The sequence below is a fragment of the Alligator mississippiensis genome, chromosome 4 (genome assembly GCF_030867095.1).
Source record: "Alligator mississippiensis isolate rAllMis1 chromosome 4, rAllMis1, whole genome shotgun sequence".
Lineage (NCBI taxonomy): Eukaryota > Metazoa > Chordata > Crocodylia > Alligatoridae > Alligator > Alligator mississippiensis.
The window spans coordinates 28571872-28586079 of NC_081827.1; the positions used below are offsets into that span (position 1 = coordinate 28571872).

The window sequence follows — 14208 nt, forward strand, 5'->3', positions numbered from 1 at the left end:
TAAAGCATTATTTAACATGTACAGATGATCTTGAATCAAAATATGGATACAAACACTCTTCTATTTAAAGGGGTGTTTGGATCAAGGTTCCAATATTTGCAGCTCAGTTCCATTTCTAGGAACTTAAATTCTAGCAACTCAGTTTTTCACATTAAGAAAATAAGACTGAATAACAACGCTATTAATCACTGTGAAAAATGGCGGTTGGGCAATAAAGGCAAGGCACCAAAATGGTAAAGGACAATATGTTAACAAAGGTCTTTACCAAAAACTCATTGTGTGCCCTATAACCTGCTACCCTTAAGGTATAATGATGTCTAAGGAGAAAAGGAAAGAGTATTAATGAGTAATGATGAAAGATGAGGTAAAGCTATTGATCAACCTCTGATAAGGTCTAACTGAAAGCAGAGAAAAATACTCACCCTCTTAGGGTGGAATTCTACTTTCCTTTGTGTATCTAAATGGCTGTTTTCTAAGTGGCATTTCTAGCACTAATGTGCAGATAGCAATTTTATTGACTTTGCAGTATGGAGGGATCAGTGTCAGCATGACTATCAGGACCAGCATTTGGAATTTGTGACATAGCTGTGCTTTATCATTTTATACAAAATAATATCAGAAATTGCTAAATTCTTACTATGGATGACATCCATAAATCCACAAAAAGTATGAAGAAATTTTCATACACAATAATCTGCATTCCAGAAAGTTTCTCATCTTAAAGTTTCTACTAACTGAACAACTTCCCAAAAATATGAGGTAAATTTAATGGTTACAAACAGTTATTTGGAATTTAAAAAAACATATTACAGAAAATTTAGCCCGCTACCTTTATATTAAACAGCCACGGTTTCATAGCATCCACTTCTGCTTGCCCTTTGCTGAGATCATACACAGCAAGATACAAGGCTCTCTGGGTCATAAAGTGGGGATGAGTACTGTAAAACTCTTCTTGTCCTAAGTGATACAGAAATAAATACTTTAGTACTTTCCATACTTCACTTCCACAAATCACAAAAAAGCAGAACAGCTTTTATCCTCAATTTGCTAATCTGCAAACCCAGTTAATTCTCACAAAATAGTCAAAGTGAGACTGAGATTACATAACTTTTCCAAACATTTATCCTGTACTACATGTCAATAAAAAACAACCATTTTATAATAAAAGAATGCTAAGGTTGCATGATTAAGCGCTCAAAAAACCAGGAAATGCCAAAATTTAAGTTACATATGTAATCCGAATATTCCTGTCTTGTGCACGTTACGATAGAAACTAAAATTAAAGGATAACATACCATTTCCAAAATGAAATATCAAATCACAACTATGCTACTTATGTATTTCCTAAAATATATTTCCTGAAATACATACGCAGAATCTTGTCTGACTTTCTTAGAAAGAGCCCATGTAAGTCATGTATATGTGGAGTGGAGGGAAAAGAGGGGTGGGAACCATAGTGAGTGAACTTTTCTTACAATACACATTAAAGATTTAGTGCAAAAATTAGGAGTCTAGTGAAAATTTGCTGAAATATATGAATCTCTTCAGTAGTTTCTCTTCTGGAGTCCTGATCCAAATTTGTAAAGTACTTAAAAGTCTAATCCAAGGTAGATTCATGGACTTCAAATAGGCTTCAAAAGAATTTGAACAAGGAAATTAATTGGGTCTAAGTCAATTAAACTGACCATCAGAGGCTGCTTCATTTGCTTGACCTTCCAAAAATTGCTATCTTGTGGAGGATCATGGAACTAGAGAGACAGATTTGGAATACTGGTACTGAAGACAGAACTATATGCTTCTAAGATAAAACCTCTTCTACCCCGGATAACCCAAAAGCCCACAGTTTCCTCAGAGAGACTAAGGTTCAAGCCTAGTCCGACAGAAGAACAGGGTCTTGAACATCAGTCTTCTAACTCCTAAGTAAATGACTTGCCTACCGAGCTATTGACTATTTTTAAGTGGGACATGGTCTTCTCCCTCTGGTTTTACCAGAAATCCCATCCTTGTCAAAACAATTATGTGCACTTACACGAAAAGTTCTGATTTCAACAAACTGATATTTTTTAACAACAACAAAAATTCCATCAGAAAATTCCTTACTAATTCTAGGCAGAATGGATCAGCCCTGACCTGACCTGTGCCAATCTAAGCCCAATTACATTCCCAGGTATATTGGAACATACAGTGGAAGGCCTTCTTGGGCCACTGAGTCTACTCCCCTGCATTTGCAGGCAATTGTTAACTGGGAGAACCCTCAAAAGTCTCCACTTCAGCCTTCACCTATAGCTACAAGGAACAATATATAAAATATCAAGAACATGTAGTAACATAAGAAAGGTCATAGAATCATAGAAAATTAGAGTTGGAAGGGACCTGAAGAGGTCATCTAGTCCAGTGTTTCTCAACCGGTGGGACGCGTTCCACTGGTGGGATGCAAAGGTAGTCTAGGTGGGACCCGAAGTTTCAAAAATAACTACTGTAATACTTCAGTGAAGCCTCTCTTCAGAAGTCGTGTGCTCCAGCCCCCTAACCATTTTTGCTGCCCTCTGCTGGAGTCTCCAATTTTTCCACAGTTTCCCAAGTGGGGGGCTCAAAGCTGGACACAGGGCTCCAGACTGGCCTCACCAGTGCTGAATAGAGGGAAAGAACCGCTTCCCTTGATCTGCTGGCAACGCTTGTACTAAAGAAGCGCAATATGCAGTTAGCTTTCATTGCAACAGGGGTACACTGTTGACTCATATTCAGCTTACTGTCCACTGTAACCCCCAGGCCCTTTTCTGCAAAGCTGCTTAGTCAGTCAGTTCCCAGCCACGGGACTGTTCTATATGTAGGACTTTGCACTTGTCCTTAGCGAACCTCATGACATTTCTTTGGGTCTAATCCTCCAATTTGTCCAGGTCTCTGTGAATCCTAGCCCTACCCTCCAGCATACCTACTACTCCCCCCAGCTTGGTGTCATCTGTAAACTTGCTGAGGGTGCACTCTATGCCATTTTCCTGGTCATTGATGGAAATATTGAACAAACCCAGTTCCAGGACTGATGCCTGGGGCATTCCATTTGATACCGGCTGCCAACTAGATATCAAGCTATTTACTACCCTCTGAGCCTGACAATCCAGCCAGTTTTCTATCCACCTTACAGTCCATTCATCCAACCTATATTTCCTTAGATTACTTGTGAGAATGTTGTAGGAGACCACATCAAAAGCCTTGCTAAAGTCAAGGTATATCAAATCCACTGGTTTCCCCACATCCACAGAGCCAGTCATCTCATCATAGAAGGCGATCGGGTTGGTCAGGCATGACTTGTTCTTGGTGAATCCATGCTGACTGTTCTTAATCACCTTCACCTCCAAGTGTTTAGAAATGGCTTCCTTAAAGATCTGCTCCATGATTTTTCCAGGGACTGAGGTGAGACATTGATCGGTCTGTAGATCCTTGTATCCTCCTTCTTCCCTTTCTTAAAGCTGGGCTCTATACTTGCCCTTTTCCAATCATCAGGGACCTCTCCCCATCACCATACATCAGCGTTTCCCAAACTTTTTCACCCCATGGCACACTTACCTAAATAAAAAAGCACCACAGTACACTGGACCATGGGGGAGGGGGGGATGGTGGCCAGCCAGACAGCATTTTGGGCTGGAGCCACGGCCTCTGCCTGGCTGGAGCCACGCTCCCAGTCTGTCTGCATCTGCTGCAGCAGCAAGCGGGGGGCGTGGCTCCAGCCCAAAATGCCTCAGCACACCTGGACGTGGCTGACGGCACATCGGTTTGGAAACGCTGCCATACATTTTCAAAGATGATGGCTAGAAGCTCTGCAGTCACACTGGCCAATTCTCTTAGTACCCTTGGGTTTATCCTATCCAGCCACAGACTTGTACATATCCAGCTTTTCCAAATAGTCCCTAACCTGTTCCTTTGCCACAGTTGGCTGCTCATCTCCTACCAAACTGTGCTGCCAGCTGTAGTAGTGTGGGAGCTGACCCCACCTGTGAAGACTGAGGTGAAAAAGACATTGAGTACTTCAGTCTTTTCTGCATCCTCTGTCACTAGGTTGTCTCCCTCATTTACTAAAGGACCCACCCTTTCAGTGACACTCCTCTTGTTGCTGGCATACTTGTAGAAACCCTTCTTGTTACCCTTCAGATCCCTTGCTAGCTGCAACTCCAATTGTGCTTTACCGTTCCTGATTTCATCCCTGCATGCCCGAGCAATACTCTTATACTTTTCCTTAGTTGTTTGTCCAGTTTTCTACTTCTTATAAGCTTCCTTTTTGTGTTTTACCTTACTGAAGACTTCCCTGCTAAGCCAAGCTAGTCTTCTGCTATACATGCTAGTCTTTCTGCAAATCAGGATGGTTTGTTCCTGTGCCCTCAGTAAGGTTCCTTTAAAGTACAGCCAGCTCTCCTGGACTTCTCTCCTCTTCAGATTGGCCTTCCATGACATCTTGCCCATAAGTTCCCTGAGTGAGTTGAAGTCTGCTTTTCTGAAGTTCAGGGTCCTTACTCTGCTGCTTTCTTTCCTTCCTTTCCTTCAGGATCCTGAACACAAATCACCTTGTGGTCACTGCTGCCCAAGTTGCCACCCCTTACTGCATTCCCCACCAAGGTCAGTGAGGGCCAACCTTTTTGGCATGCATGCCACAAGGTAAGCCTTGCTTCCATCCCAAGTGCCATTCCAGTCCCCTTCCCCTGCCTAATCTGGTGCTCCACTTTCTGCCCTCTGCCTTGTCTCCCTTATCAATCTGCTGTTCTGCTTTTTGCTCCATGCCTGTACTCCTTGCCCAATCTGTTGCTCTGCTTTCTATTTCCTGCCCCCTCCCCAACCTGCCACATGCCACATAGAAAGGCTGTGGGTTGGGCAATCCTGCCATAGGTAAATGAGACTCTTCTTTTTGACAAAGGCTTCACTGCAATAATGACCATTTTTAGGGAAAAAATCCCTAGGTGAAGAAAGAAAATGGTGAGAGAAAGAACACTGGGAATAAAACCCTTCTAAAACTCCCATTTAAAACAACAGAACTGGGATTTCACCCCAGGTTTTTGGTTATCTGAATTCTTCCATTGTGGTGTTTGTTGCTTAGATGCAAACATATTACTTGCAATGGCTAGATGTAAAACAAATCAGCTAACATGTTTAATATACTCTGAAGAGGCATATCCATTTCCATCGACTTGAACATCACTATTGCACTTAGAGGAAGTACACAAAAAGAAGACATTGTATACTGTTATGTTTGGTAGCCATAACCTTCTTCTTCAGCAATCCTTCACAGTCAAGGATGATTGTTTGCCATGATTATCTTATTTGTGGATCTGAAGATGGCTGATGAGGCCAATCCAGGATAGACAGACTTTGCTGCAACTTGGGCATGTTTTCATGGGTGTCGGTAGCTCTGGATTCTGCTTTTCCATCTCCTGTTATCACCGTAAAGTTTCAAAGCACTGAGATACTTGCAGCAGATTCTTCCTCCACTGGGGTGGTTCTGGGTGATGGTCTCTGATGAGTTGATGTTGAATTATTTCAAGTTGGCCTTAAGGATGTCCTTGAAGCGCTTTTGCTGCCCTCTTTTTGGGCATAGACCTTGGCTGAGCTGGGAGAATAAAACATTCTTTGGGAGCCTGGAGTCAGAAATCCGGATGATGTGGCTGGCCCAGTGAACTTGATGTAAGATGATCATCGCCTCGATACTGGGGATTGCAACTGTTTGATAAACCACAAGCTTGGTTTTGGATCTGATGTCGTGATCTTTGAACATCTGTCTCCTCAGGTATTCAAAGGATGCACCTGCATATTTCAGGTGATGTTGGATTTCTTTGACAATATCAGCTTTCTGTGAGAGATGGCTTCCAAGGTATGGGAAATACTCAGTGTTCTCCAGGGTCTTACCGTGAATCTGAATTACTGCGGCTGGGAACTGCTCATTAAGATCTGGTTGGTGGAGGACCTTAGTCTTCTGAATGTCAAGCATCAGTCCCATTTTCTTGTATGCCTTGCTAAGGATGTTGATGATTGCCTGAAGGTTTCCTTCTGAGTGAGCACAGTCTATAGCATCATCAATATACTGAAGCTCAATGACTGATGTCAGGGTGGGTTTTGGATTTGGCTCAGAAGTGACTGAAATTAAATAGCTTACTGTCCATTCAGTAGTTTAGCTCCACTCTAACTGGAAGCTTGCTGATGATCAGATATAGCATCACAGTAAGGAATATCAAGTAGAATACTGGAGCAATGACACAGGCTTGCTTAACTCTCATTTTAACCCCAAAGGGATCTGTGACAGATCCATTACTGAGGACCACCAATCACATACTGTCATGGAGCAGGCAAAGAATGGTGACAAATTTCGATGGGCATCCATTCAGAAGGATCCTTCACATTGCTTCTTGGTTGACAGAGCCAAAGGCTTTCATGAAGTCAAAAAGATCATGTAAAGAGATTTGTGTTGTTCTTGGCATTTCGCCTGCAGCTGGCGAGCTGTGAAGATCATGTCAGTTGTGCCTCTTGATGCCTTAAACACACACTAGGATTATGGGAGAAACTCTTCAGCAAGTGGAAGGAGACAGTTCAGGAGGGTTTTCACAATGATATTTCCTGATGGACAGCAAAATGATCCCTCTGTAATTTCCACTTTTGGACTTGTCTCCTTTCTTGAAGAGCATTATAAACATGGTGCCCCTGAGGTCGTCTGGGATTTCCTCATTGTTCCAAATCCTTAATATGAGGACATGGACCTAAGATGTGAATTCCTCTCACCCCTGCTTGAACATTTCAATGGGGATTCCATCTGCTTCAGATGCCTTGTTGTTCTTCATTTTCTTGATTGTTTTCCTCACCTCGTTAAGGGTTGGAGGAATTCTGGGATCGTCTCTGACTGGTTGTTGTGGGATAGAATTGACAGCACTCTCTTAAACAACAGAGTCTTGATTGAGACGATCTTAAACATGCTCCTTCCTTTCTTTGATCAGGTCTCCTCCATCCTTAGGTCTCAAAGGGTTGGTCCCCCGAGTGCTCAGACTCTAGATGGCTTTGGTGGCACTGAAAAAAAACCTCACATACCATGGATGTCAGCAAGATGTTGAATCTCATTCACTTTGTCTTCCCACCATCTGTTCTTCATATGCTGGGTCCTCCTTTGGACCTTTGCCTTGGCTTGTTGGTAATTCACTTTCTTTTGCTTGGAGTTAATATTGTTTGGTCAAGCACAAAAAGACTTGTGCTTGCAGTCCATCAACTCTTGGATCTCCTTGTCATTCTCATCCAACCAGTCCTGAAGTTTCCTGGTAGAGAATAGAAATGCCTCTTCTCAGGTGCTGATAGTGGACTTGAAGGCACCGCAAGTGCTATCTACTTTCTCCCATTGTTGTTTACGGCATCTTCCACCAGTGCCAGTTTTTTGTTGAGGCACTGGTGGAAGATGTCTCACTTGATTGGGTCCTTGAGTCCTGTGATGTTGATCTTCTGTCGGCATTGCTTCTGCTGCAACTGTCATTTGGGAGCCAGTTTGAATGACATTACCAAATGGATGAGTTGGTGATCTGTCCAGCAATCATCAACTCCTAGCACGGCTTGCATAATGTGGACATCTTTGTGATCCTGGGCATGAACAATGAGTATAACCTCAGATGTTTGCAAACAGCCCTCCTGGCTGTTTGGAAGTCACATTATTAAAGATCTACTGCCAAAAATTGATCAGAGTACAGTTAGTGTTGAGATTTTAAAAATTTAATTAATCACTAATTTACAAAATTCAGCAATTCAAAATGCGTTCCTCTGTCTTTAATGTGAACTAGTAAGATTCTGCTGCATGATATTTGAAATTTTACAAATTGCTTCTTGGAAACAGCACCACATAGATGTATTAATAAGGACAATATTTTAATATATTGTTGAACCAAATACCTGCAAAATCCCAGACATTTAGTATCAGCTCTTTCTTCACTCTGCCTTTCATTTGAACTGTCCAGTCCTTTACATCTATACCTACTGTAGCTTTCTGAGCTCCCATATCTGAGCGCTTGCATTTCATTAATTGTTGCAACAGTGTAGTTTTACCACTGCCAGTGTTTCCCACAATCATGAGTTTCATTCTGTTATAAGGGACAGACTTCTTTAGCCGTTGCTGAAGAAACCTGGCATAAAACATAATTTATAAGTATATATTACAGATCAAAAGAAGAACAAACAAGGGAACACACACTCAGTTTTCTACTTAATCTCAAGCTTTTAATTTCCATGTGTTATTGTAACAGCATATATTCATCCTGCTTCTTTAAAAAAATGTTTACCAAAGAACTACCCTGTGAGTTTAAGTAGAATGAAAACACATTCGTCGTCAGGAACATCACATATTCATCTAATAAAGTAGCACTATTACATTTTCATATGGTTATGAACCATGCTGTTTTGAGAAACTACATGTTCAACAAAGCCACAACTAAACTGAGGATCATATGCACAATCCAGGATTATTTTTAAAAGGCATAACTCACAATGAAAACCAAGACAATATATAAAAACAGATAAGAACGTCAATAAGCAAGGTTACAAACCTTATAATGTCTTTGGCTTTGAATCCCACATGTTTGAAATCTAAATTAAGATTTAGCCCATCTAAAGGAAGATCCCAGATTTTGGACAACTTTCCCATTTCATCTGGAAAGGAACTCAAGTCAGGATTATAACTGACATCCAGAGAGGTCAAGTTTTCAAGGAAGCCAATCTGAGGAGGGATCTGGATAAAGGAAAGGTAATAAACAACTATGCATTTTATAATAGTGAGGGATTTTTTGTGCAGCAGGATGACTGTCTCAAGCAAACTTCTGATAAGACCTAACACGTCTGGAATTCCTGTCTTCCAGTTATTATTCTAAAATTATTCAGTACACAAATCTAGTATCTCTGATTGGAGAAGAAAGTAACTCAAAGATGCTATATACATTTTACAAAGAAAAACATGACAAATAGTGTACTGTCATAGGAAAATACAATACATACATTAAAAACAGAGATTAAATGTAAAATATGCATGGTGACAGACGATTTTCCTATTAGAATCTTCAGTCACAAAAAGTAGTGCAAGAAGGAACAGATTTGATTTAGGGCTTATCTGAACACACAGTGATCTTTAAAGACCACACATAAATATGAAAAGTATTTTGATTTTTTCATATCTAAAAACTCAAGCTTTACCTCTGTTAGCCTGTTATGGGACAGGTGTAGTTTTTCTAGTCTAGACCACATGGATGCTTTTTCATTCAAGTCCAAGATGCTTATCTGATTGTGATTAAACAAGAGTTCCCTTAAGTTTAAGGATTTCCAATGCACAGGTCCAGGTAGGTTTATGATTTTATTGTTACTTAAATCTACTGACCGCAAACTGAAAGAAAAAAGCAGCAAACAAGGGAAAAATTAACAGAAAAAAATAAAATTTAGACTAGCTATAACTATATAAGCACCCTACTGTATAAACAAAGAGGTTACGTATTACAACACAGCTTTCTGATAGAAATGTTCTTTAAGTAAAAGTAGAAAGCAAAAGTAAATTGCTGATTGGAAAATATTGCTAGATATTGGAAATAAGTTTTGGATATCTCAGAAAAAAATAAGAAAGGAAAAATATAAAGAAATACACTACTTCAGTAAATTATACTTTTACTTATAGTTTACATGTGAAATTACATGGCTATGGAAAGCAGCACTCAGATTGTATTGTGTATATTTATTCCAATGATGGAATCAAAGATGACACTTTTAACCTGCTGCACATGCATTCACACAAAATCACTCATTATTTACACAGTATGACAGGTGTACCTGGTGATGGCCAGATTAAGAAAAAGAACAGAACTAATTTCTGCTTGCACTTACACTGGGTAAATACTGAGAAACTCACCTGAAATCAAAAGAATTAATTCAGGTTAACAGTCGTATGTCAAAGAGAAAAATTTGGGTTATGACTTGACTGTACAACCAAATAAGCAGACAATATGTAATGGGATATTTTGCTAAAATAAATAAACTTAAGAGTGTTCTTTTAAATTTACCATACTAACATATCTACTTTTATCTCTTCCATCCCTTGTGTCAAATGATTGCTAGCCCTGCTTTTTTTCCTACTAACATTTCAGATACATACACAGACATACACACTCTCCCAGGTAGAACAGGAATAGAAGTGGCCACAGAGAATCACTTTTGAACATTCTCAGAAGGACAAACCAAATGCCCAGGGTGGAGTAAGCTCTAACATCTGTGTAAGTGCCCTAAGTGCCATTTATGTCTCTAAGTTTAGGAAAAATGTAATTGCTATTTACATGACAAAAGGGAGTTGGAGTTGGGTCTGTGGGTTTCTCTGAAAATGTCTCTAAATATGGATGCTGGAGAAACACACAATGAAATTCCTATTTCCATTTATTTTCAATGCGTAACATACCGGACAAATGCACATGTGTTTATTTCAATGTGCAACATACCCGGTGCAAGAAACTCATTCAACTCCCTTCCAACTTGTCAGGGCTGGGAAAACTGGAGCATAAGAATTGTTATTCCTTCAACAAGTCTATTTTCTCCAGTAAGGTTACATTTTACCATGTTATGTGCCATTAAATTACAACTACGCTACCACTAGGCTTGGGAGAAATACTTAGTCCAGATTTGTTTACTATGCAAGCACCTGAGTTATTTTACATAGGTCTCAGCAACTTCTCTCAGATCAGTTCCTTCACACTGTCTCCCTGCCATCATCCTTTCAAACCCTAGACTGATTAAGCACTCTTACTTGCTACCTTCTCAGCCTCTGCACTGCTCTTAACCCACTTCCTCCCCTCTTACATTTCAGGTACCAGTTCTGCTCCTCTACCCATTATCTCCCCTGGCTCTAGCTCTGGATCTCCATCCACCTCCAACCAATTTTCCTGTGACACCTTCCTATTATTCCTTCTGGTATCCAATACCAGTTATCTACTGAAGACTTACTTTTATAGAGAAGTGAAATCACCATATGCTTAATATTTAATGGAACAATGCTTTGAAGGAACAGGATAGTATGTTACACATGCGATTACTGAAAAATTCAATCCAGGAGGCAAATGCAGTGTTGCTCTCTGGGAAGTGCCGTAGCTGTGATGGTTCAGGGAATATGAGAGAAGGGAGGGTTTTTTTTTTGCAATTTCTTTCATTGGACCAAAAGTATATTTGGGAGAGATTTTAGAAAGAGTATCCTTCTACTCTGTGCCCAAGAGCTTGTCTAACAGCTCTACTGAGTACACAGTTGGTTCAGTGAAAGAGATCATCAAAACAACCCTTCACTTATTATGTGTCAAAATGAAATACTGAACTCAATCATGGGGCGCATACACATGCAGGCACATGCTCTTGCACCAGCTCAAACAGAAGCGGTGCAAATTTGAGCTGGGGCTTTTTGCCTCAGAACACATGCCCAGACATTCACTGTTGTGTGGGGCACATTGTGCCACTTAGGGAAAAATAACTCTGCTTCTCCCAGATCTGCAGCCAGGGGGAGCTAGAGGCTGGCCTGCAGTATAAAAAGCTGCCCTGGCAAGTAGCTCAGAGCTACTCGCACTCAGGAGCTTCTGAAGCCTGACCAATTGGTACCTGGGGACACTACTCCTTGTGCCAGCTGAAGCAGCCCTGAGAGTTCCCTGCACTGTCTATCGACTGCAGCAGTCTGGCAGTGGGGGCTGCGGCCTGGTTGTGACCTGCTGCCACCTAAGACAGCATGTGGCCCCAAGGCTGCATGCCTGCCAGACCCAGATGGGGACTGCATGGCCAGTAGAGGCATCTGCACCTCTGGGCCAGCTGTCAGTGGGCTGTGGCTACACAGCTGGCCTATGTGCAGCACTGCTGCCATTTGTGCCACCGCCTGGACATCTGGGCAGCTATAGCCCAGAAGATGTTCTCAGTGTGGTGGCCTGTTTTGAACTGTCAAAGCATGTCCTCCTGGCCCCAAGTGGCCAGGAGGTCAGCAACCTCCACCTGGGTCCTGGGTGCGAATTCTGAGCAGGCTTCTCTGCCTGGGTCCTGCCACTTGACTCACTAGCAGGAATTCTGGTGGTCCCTATTTAAAAACTGCAAAATCCCTGATAAAAAAATCCTGAAGTCACTCTTTAAAATACCCCCAAATCCATGTTCTTCCATAAGTAAAACAAAAGTAACACTACACTCACACACAGATTAAATCATTTGGGCAATGTTTTATTGATATATTTACAATTTTAAAGCAATTTGGAAGCCTACCAGTGCCTCCATCATCATAATAAAATAAATCCTAAATATGTGTATTTTTGATGTTTGCTTTTGGTTTCCTTATCACATGGTGGGTATATGATAGGGGGATGTGGGGTTTGCAGGAGGAGGGATGTGGGTGGTTGTGTGGGAGGGTACGGCAGGAATTGGAGGGTGTGGGGGGACTGTGGATGTGAGGGCACTGTGTGGGGGACTGCTTAGAAGGGGTGTGTCTCCTGCCCCTGACAGGGCAGAGCCCCTCCCACAGAACATTGATTCTTCCCCCTGCAGGGTTCCAGCCCCTGCCCAGGGGCTACAGCACTCCTCCTAGAGCACCCTCACCCAGCCCCAGCCCCCTGCTGCCCCCCCTTCGTCTCCAGCCCCCTGCACATTCTCCTACAAGCAAGGGAACAAGCAGGAGGCTGGAGATGAGCAGGGGAATGAGTAAGGGGCTGGAGACATTCCCCTGCTCATCTCCAGCCTGGCTGACTACCAGAGTGTCTCTGTGGAGGACCTAGTTTCTGGTTGCCTCAGGGTATGGTCTTGGACCGTGCCTTGCCCCGCTGTTTAGCAGTGAGGTTTTTTTTGACCCCTGGAATGTTTTTTTGTTCCCGCACATGCCTCTTGCAGCGGGTTTAAGACACTGCAGGAGGCACATGCGCGCTCATCTGAACACGTCCATGTGGTGCAAAATGGTAAAGCTTTAGACTTAATTAAAGGCATACTGCCAATATCTTTTGTAGATTGCTGGTATGAGGGTAAACCAATCTGTTTCTAGCTTAGGTGGCAAAAATGTACAGCTTAAAATTTCCTGAAATGTATCCTTCAGTAAAAAAATAGATTAATAGTTTGGAACTAAGGCAGTGATTGTCAATCAGGGTGCAATGGCACTCTGAGTTGCTGTGAGACCCTTTAAGGATGCTGTAAGGTGTGAGGGAATAAGCAAGATGTAAGGAGATAAGCACAGACTCAGGCTTGTCCCTCTCTGGCCAATGCCTACCCCCACTGTAAGGAGGTAATCTCTATAATATATTCATTATTTTTCTAAATTGGGTCCCATTCAATTCACAAAAATTACAGAGGGGTGCCTCAAGTCCAAAAGGTTGAAAATCACTAATCTAAGGGAGTCAATCTTTTTAAAATTTGTTTAGAAAATGTGACAGAGTTGCTACCTATCAGACCTTGGATTTAGTATTTTTAAGATGATTGCCTAGAAACTCTCTTAGTAGAAATATTCTGAATTTCCTGCTGATTAACAGCTCTTCTACTAGGCTTGCCTACACAGAGGAAATGACATCAGCTTTAACAAATAAAACAACAACTTACTGTGGAAGAAGAAGAATTGCATCTGGAATATCAATAAAATGATTTTGAGATAAATTCAAACTTGTTATGCCAGATGATAAATCAGGTATGGTATCTAAAACAGGAAAGAAAGTAAATTATTTCCTTCATTATTTTTCAGCAGTACTTAACTTAGTTTATAAAGATACCGTTTTCTATATTGAGAGATGGATTGAACATCAGAAATTAGAACTGGGCATGTGTGTTTGCAAAGTGGCCACATGAACTGGCATTTAACGAAACAAATATTTACACTGTGCACCCAAATATTGACTGAGCTCTCAAAGACAGGACCGGGATTACTTTTTAGGACTTCATTTGATAAGTGAGATCCATACATGAGGAGTTGTGAAAGGCTACCTATTTTATCAAAATAATATGGCAAACATTTTTACTTCTATGAGAATTGCTGATATTTAATTTCATATCGTTATTTAATATTCTTGCAACTAGGGACCTACAAATATTGCAACTGCACGATACTTGCTGAAACCACAATATCGGGTGGGCTCTGAGAAAAACCATGGGCTCTGCATTTTTGGGGGGGCTCCCTGGGAAAAAAAAAAGTCTTACTGTAAATGAAATGCTGGCTGCCTCTAGGGAGCCAGCAGTCCTTGT

The 14208-nt window shown here is 41.3% G+C and overlaps 1 protein-coding gene across 3 annotated transcripts in view; it reads right to left on the reverse strand.

The window, feature by feature from the left end:
• Positions 1-14208, reverse strand: part of LRRK2 (leucine rich repeat kinase 2) — a 120897-nt gene that overhangs the window by 45769 nt on the left and 60920 nt on the right. For all 3 annotated transcript variants that reach the window (XM_019487440.2, XM_014606474.3, XM_019487441.2), the window contains 5 exons: positions 13573-13666; positions 9193-9379; positions 8553-8734; positions 7903-8132; positions 830-957 (listed from right to left, as the gene is read on the reverse strand). In XM_019487440.2, coding sequence (XP_019342985.2) covers positions 830-957; positions 7903-8132; positions 8553-8734; positions 9193-9379; positions 13573-13666 — 821 coding nt within the window. The remainder of the gene's footprint in view (positions 1-829; positions 958-7902; positions 8133-8552; positions 8735-9192; positions 9380-13572; positions 13667-14208) is intronic.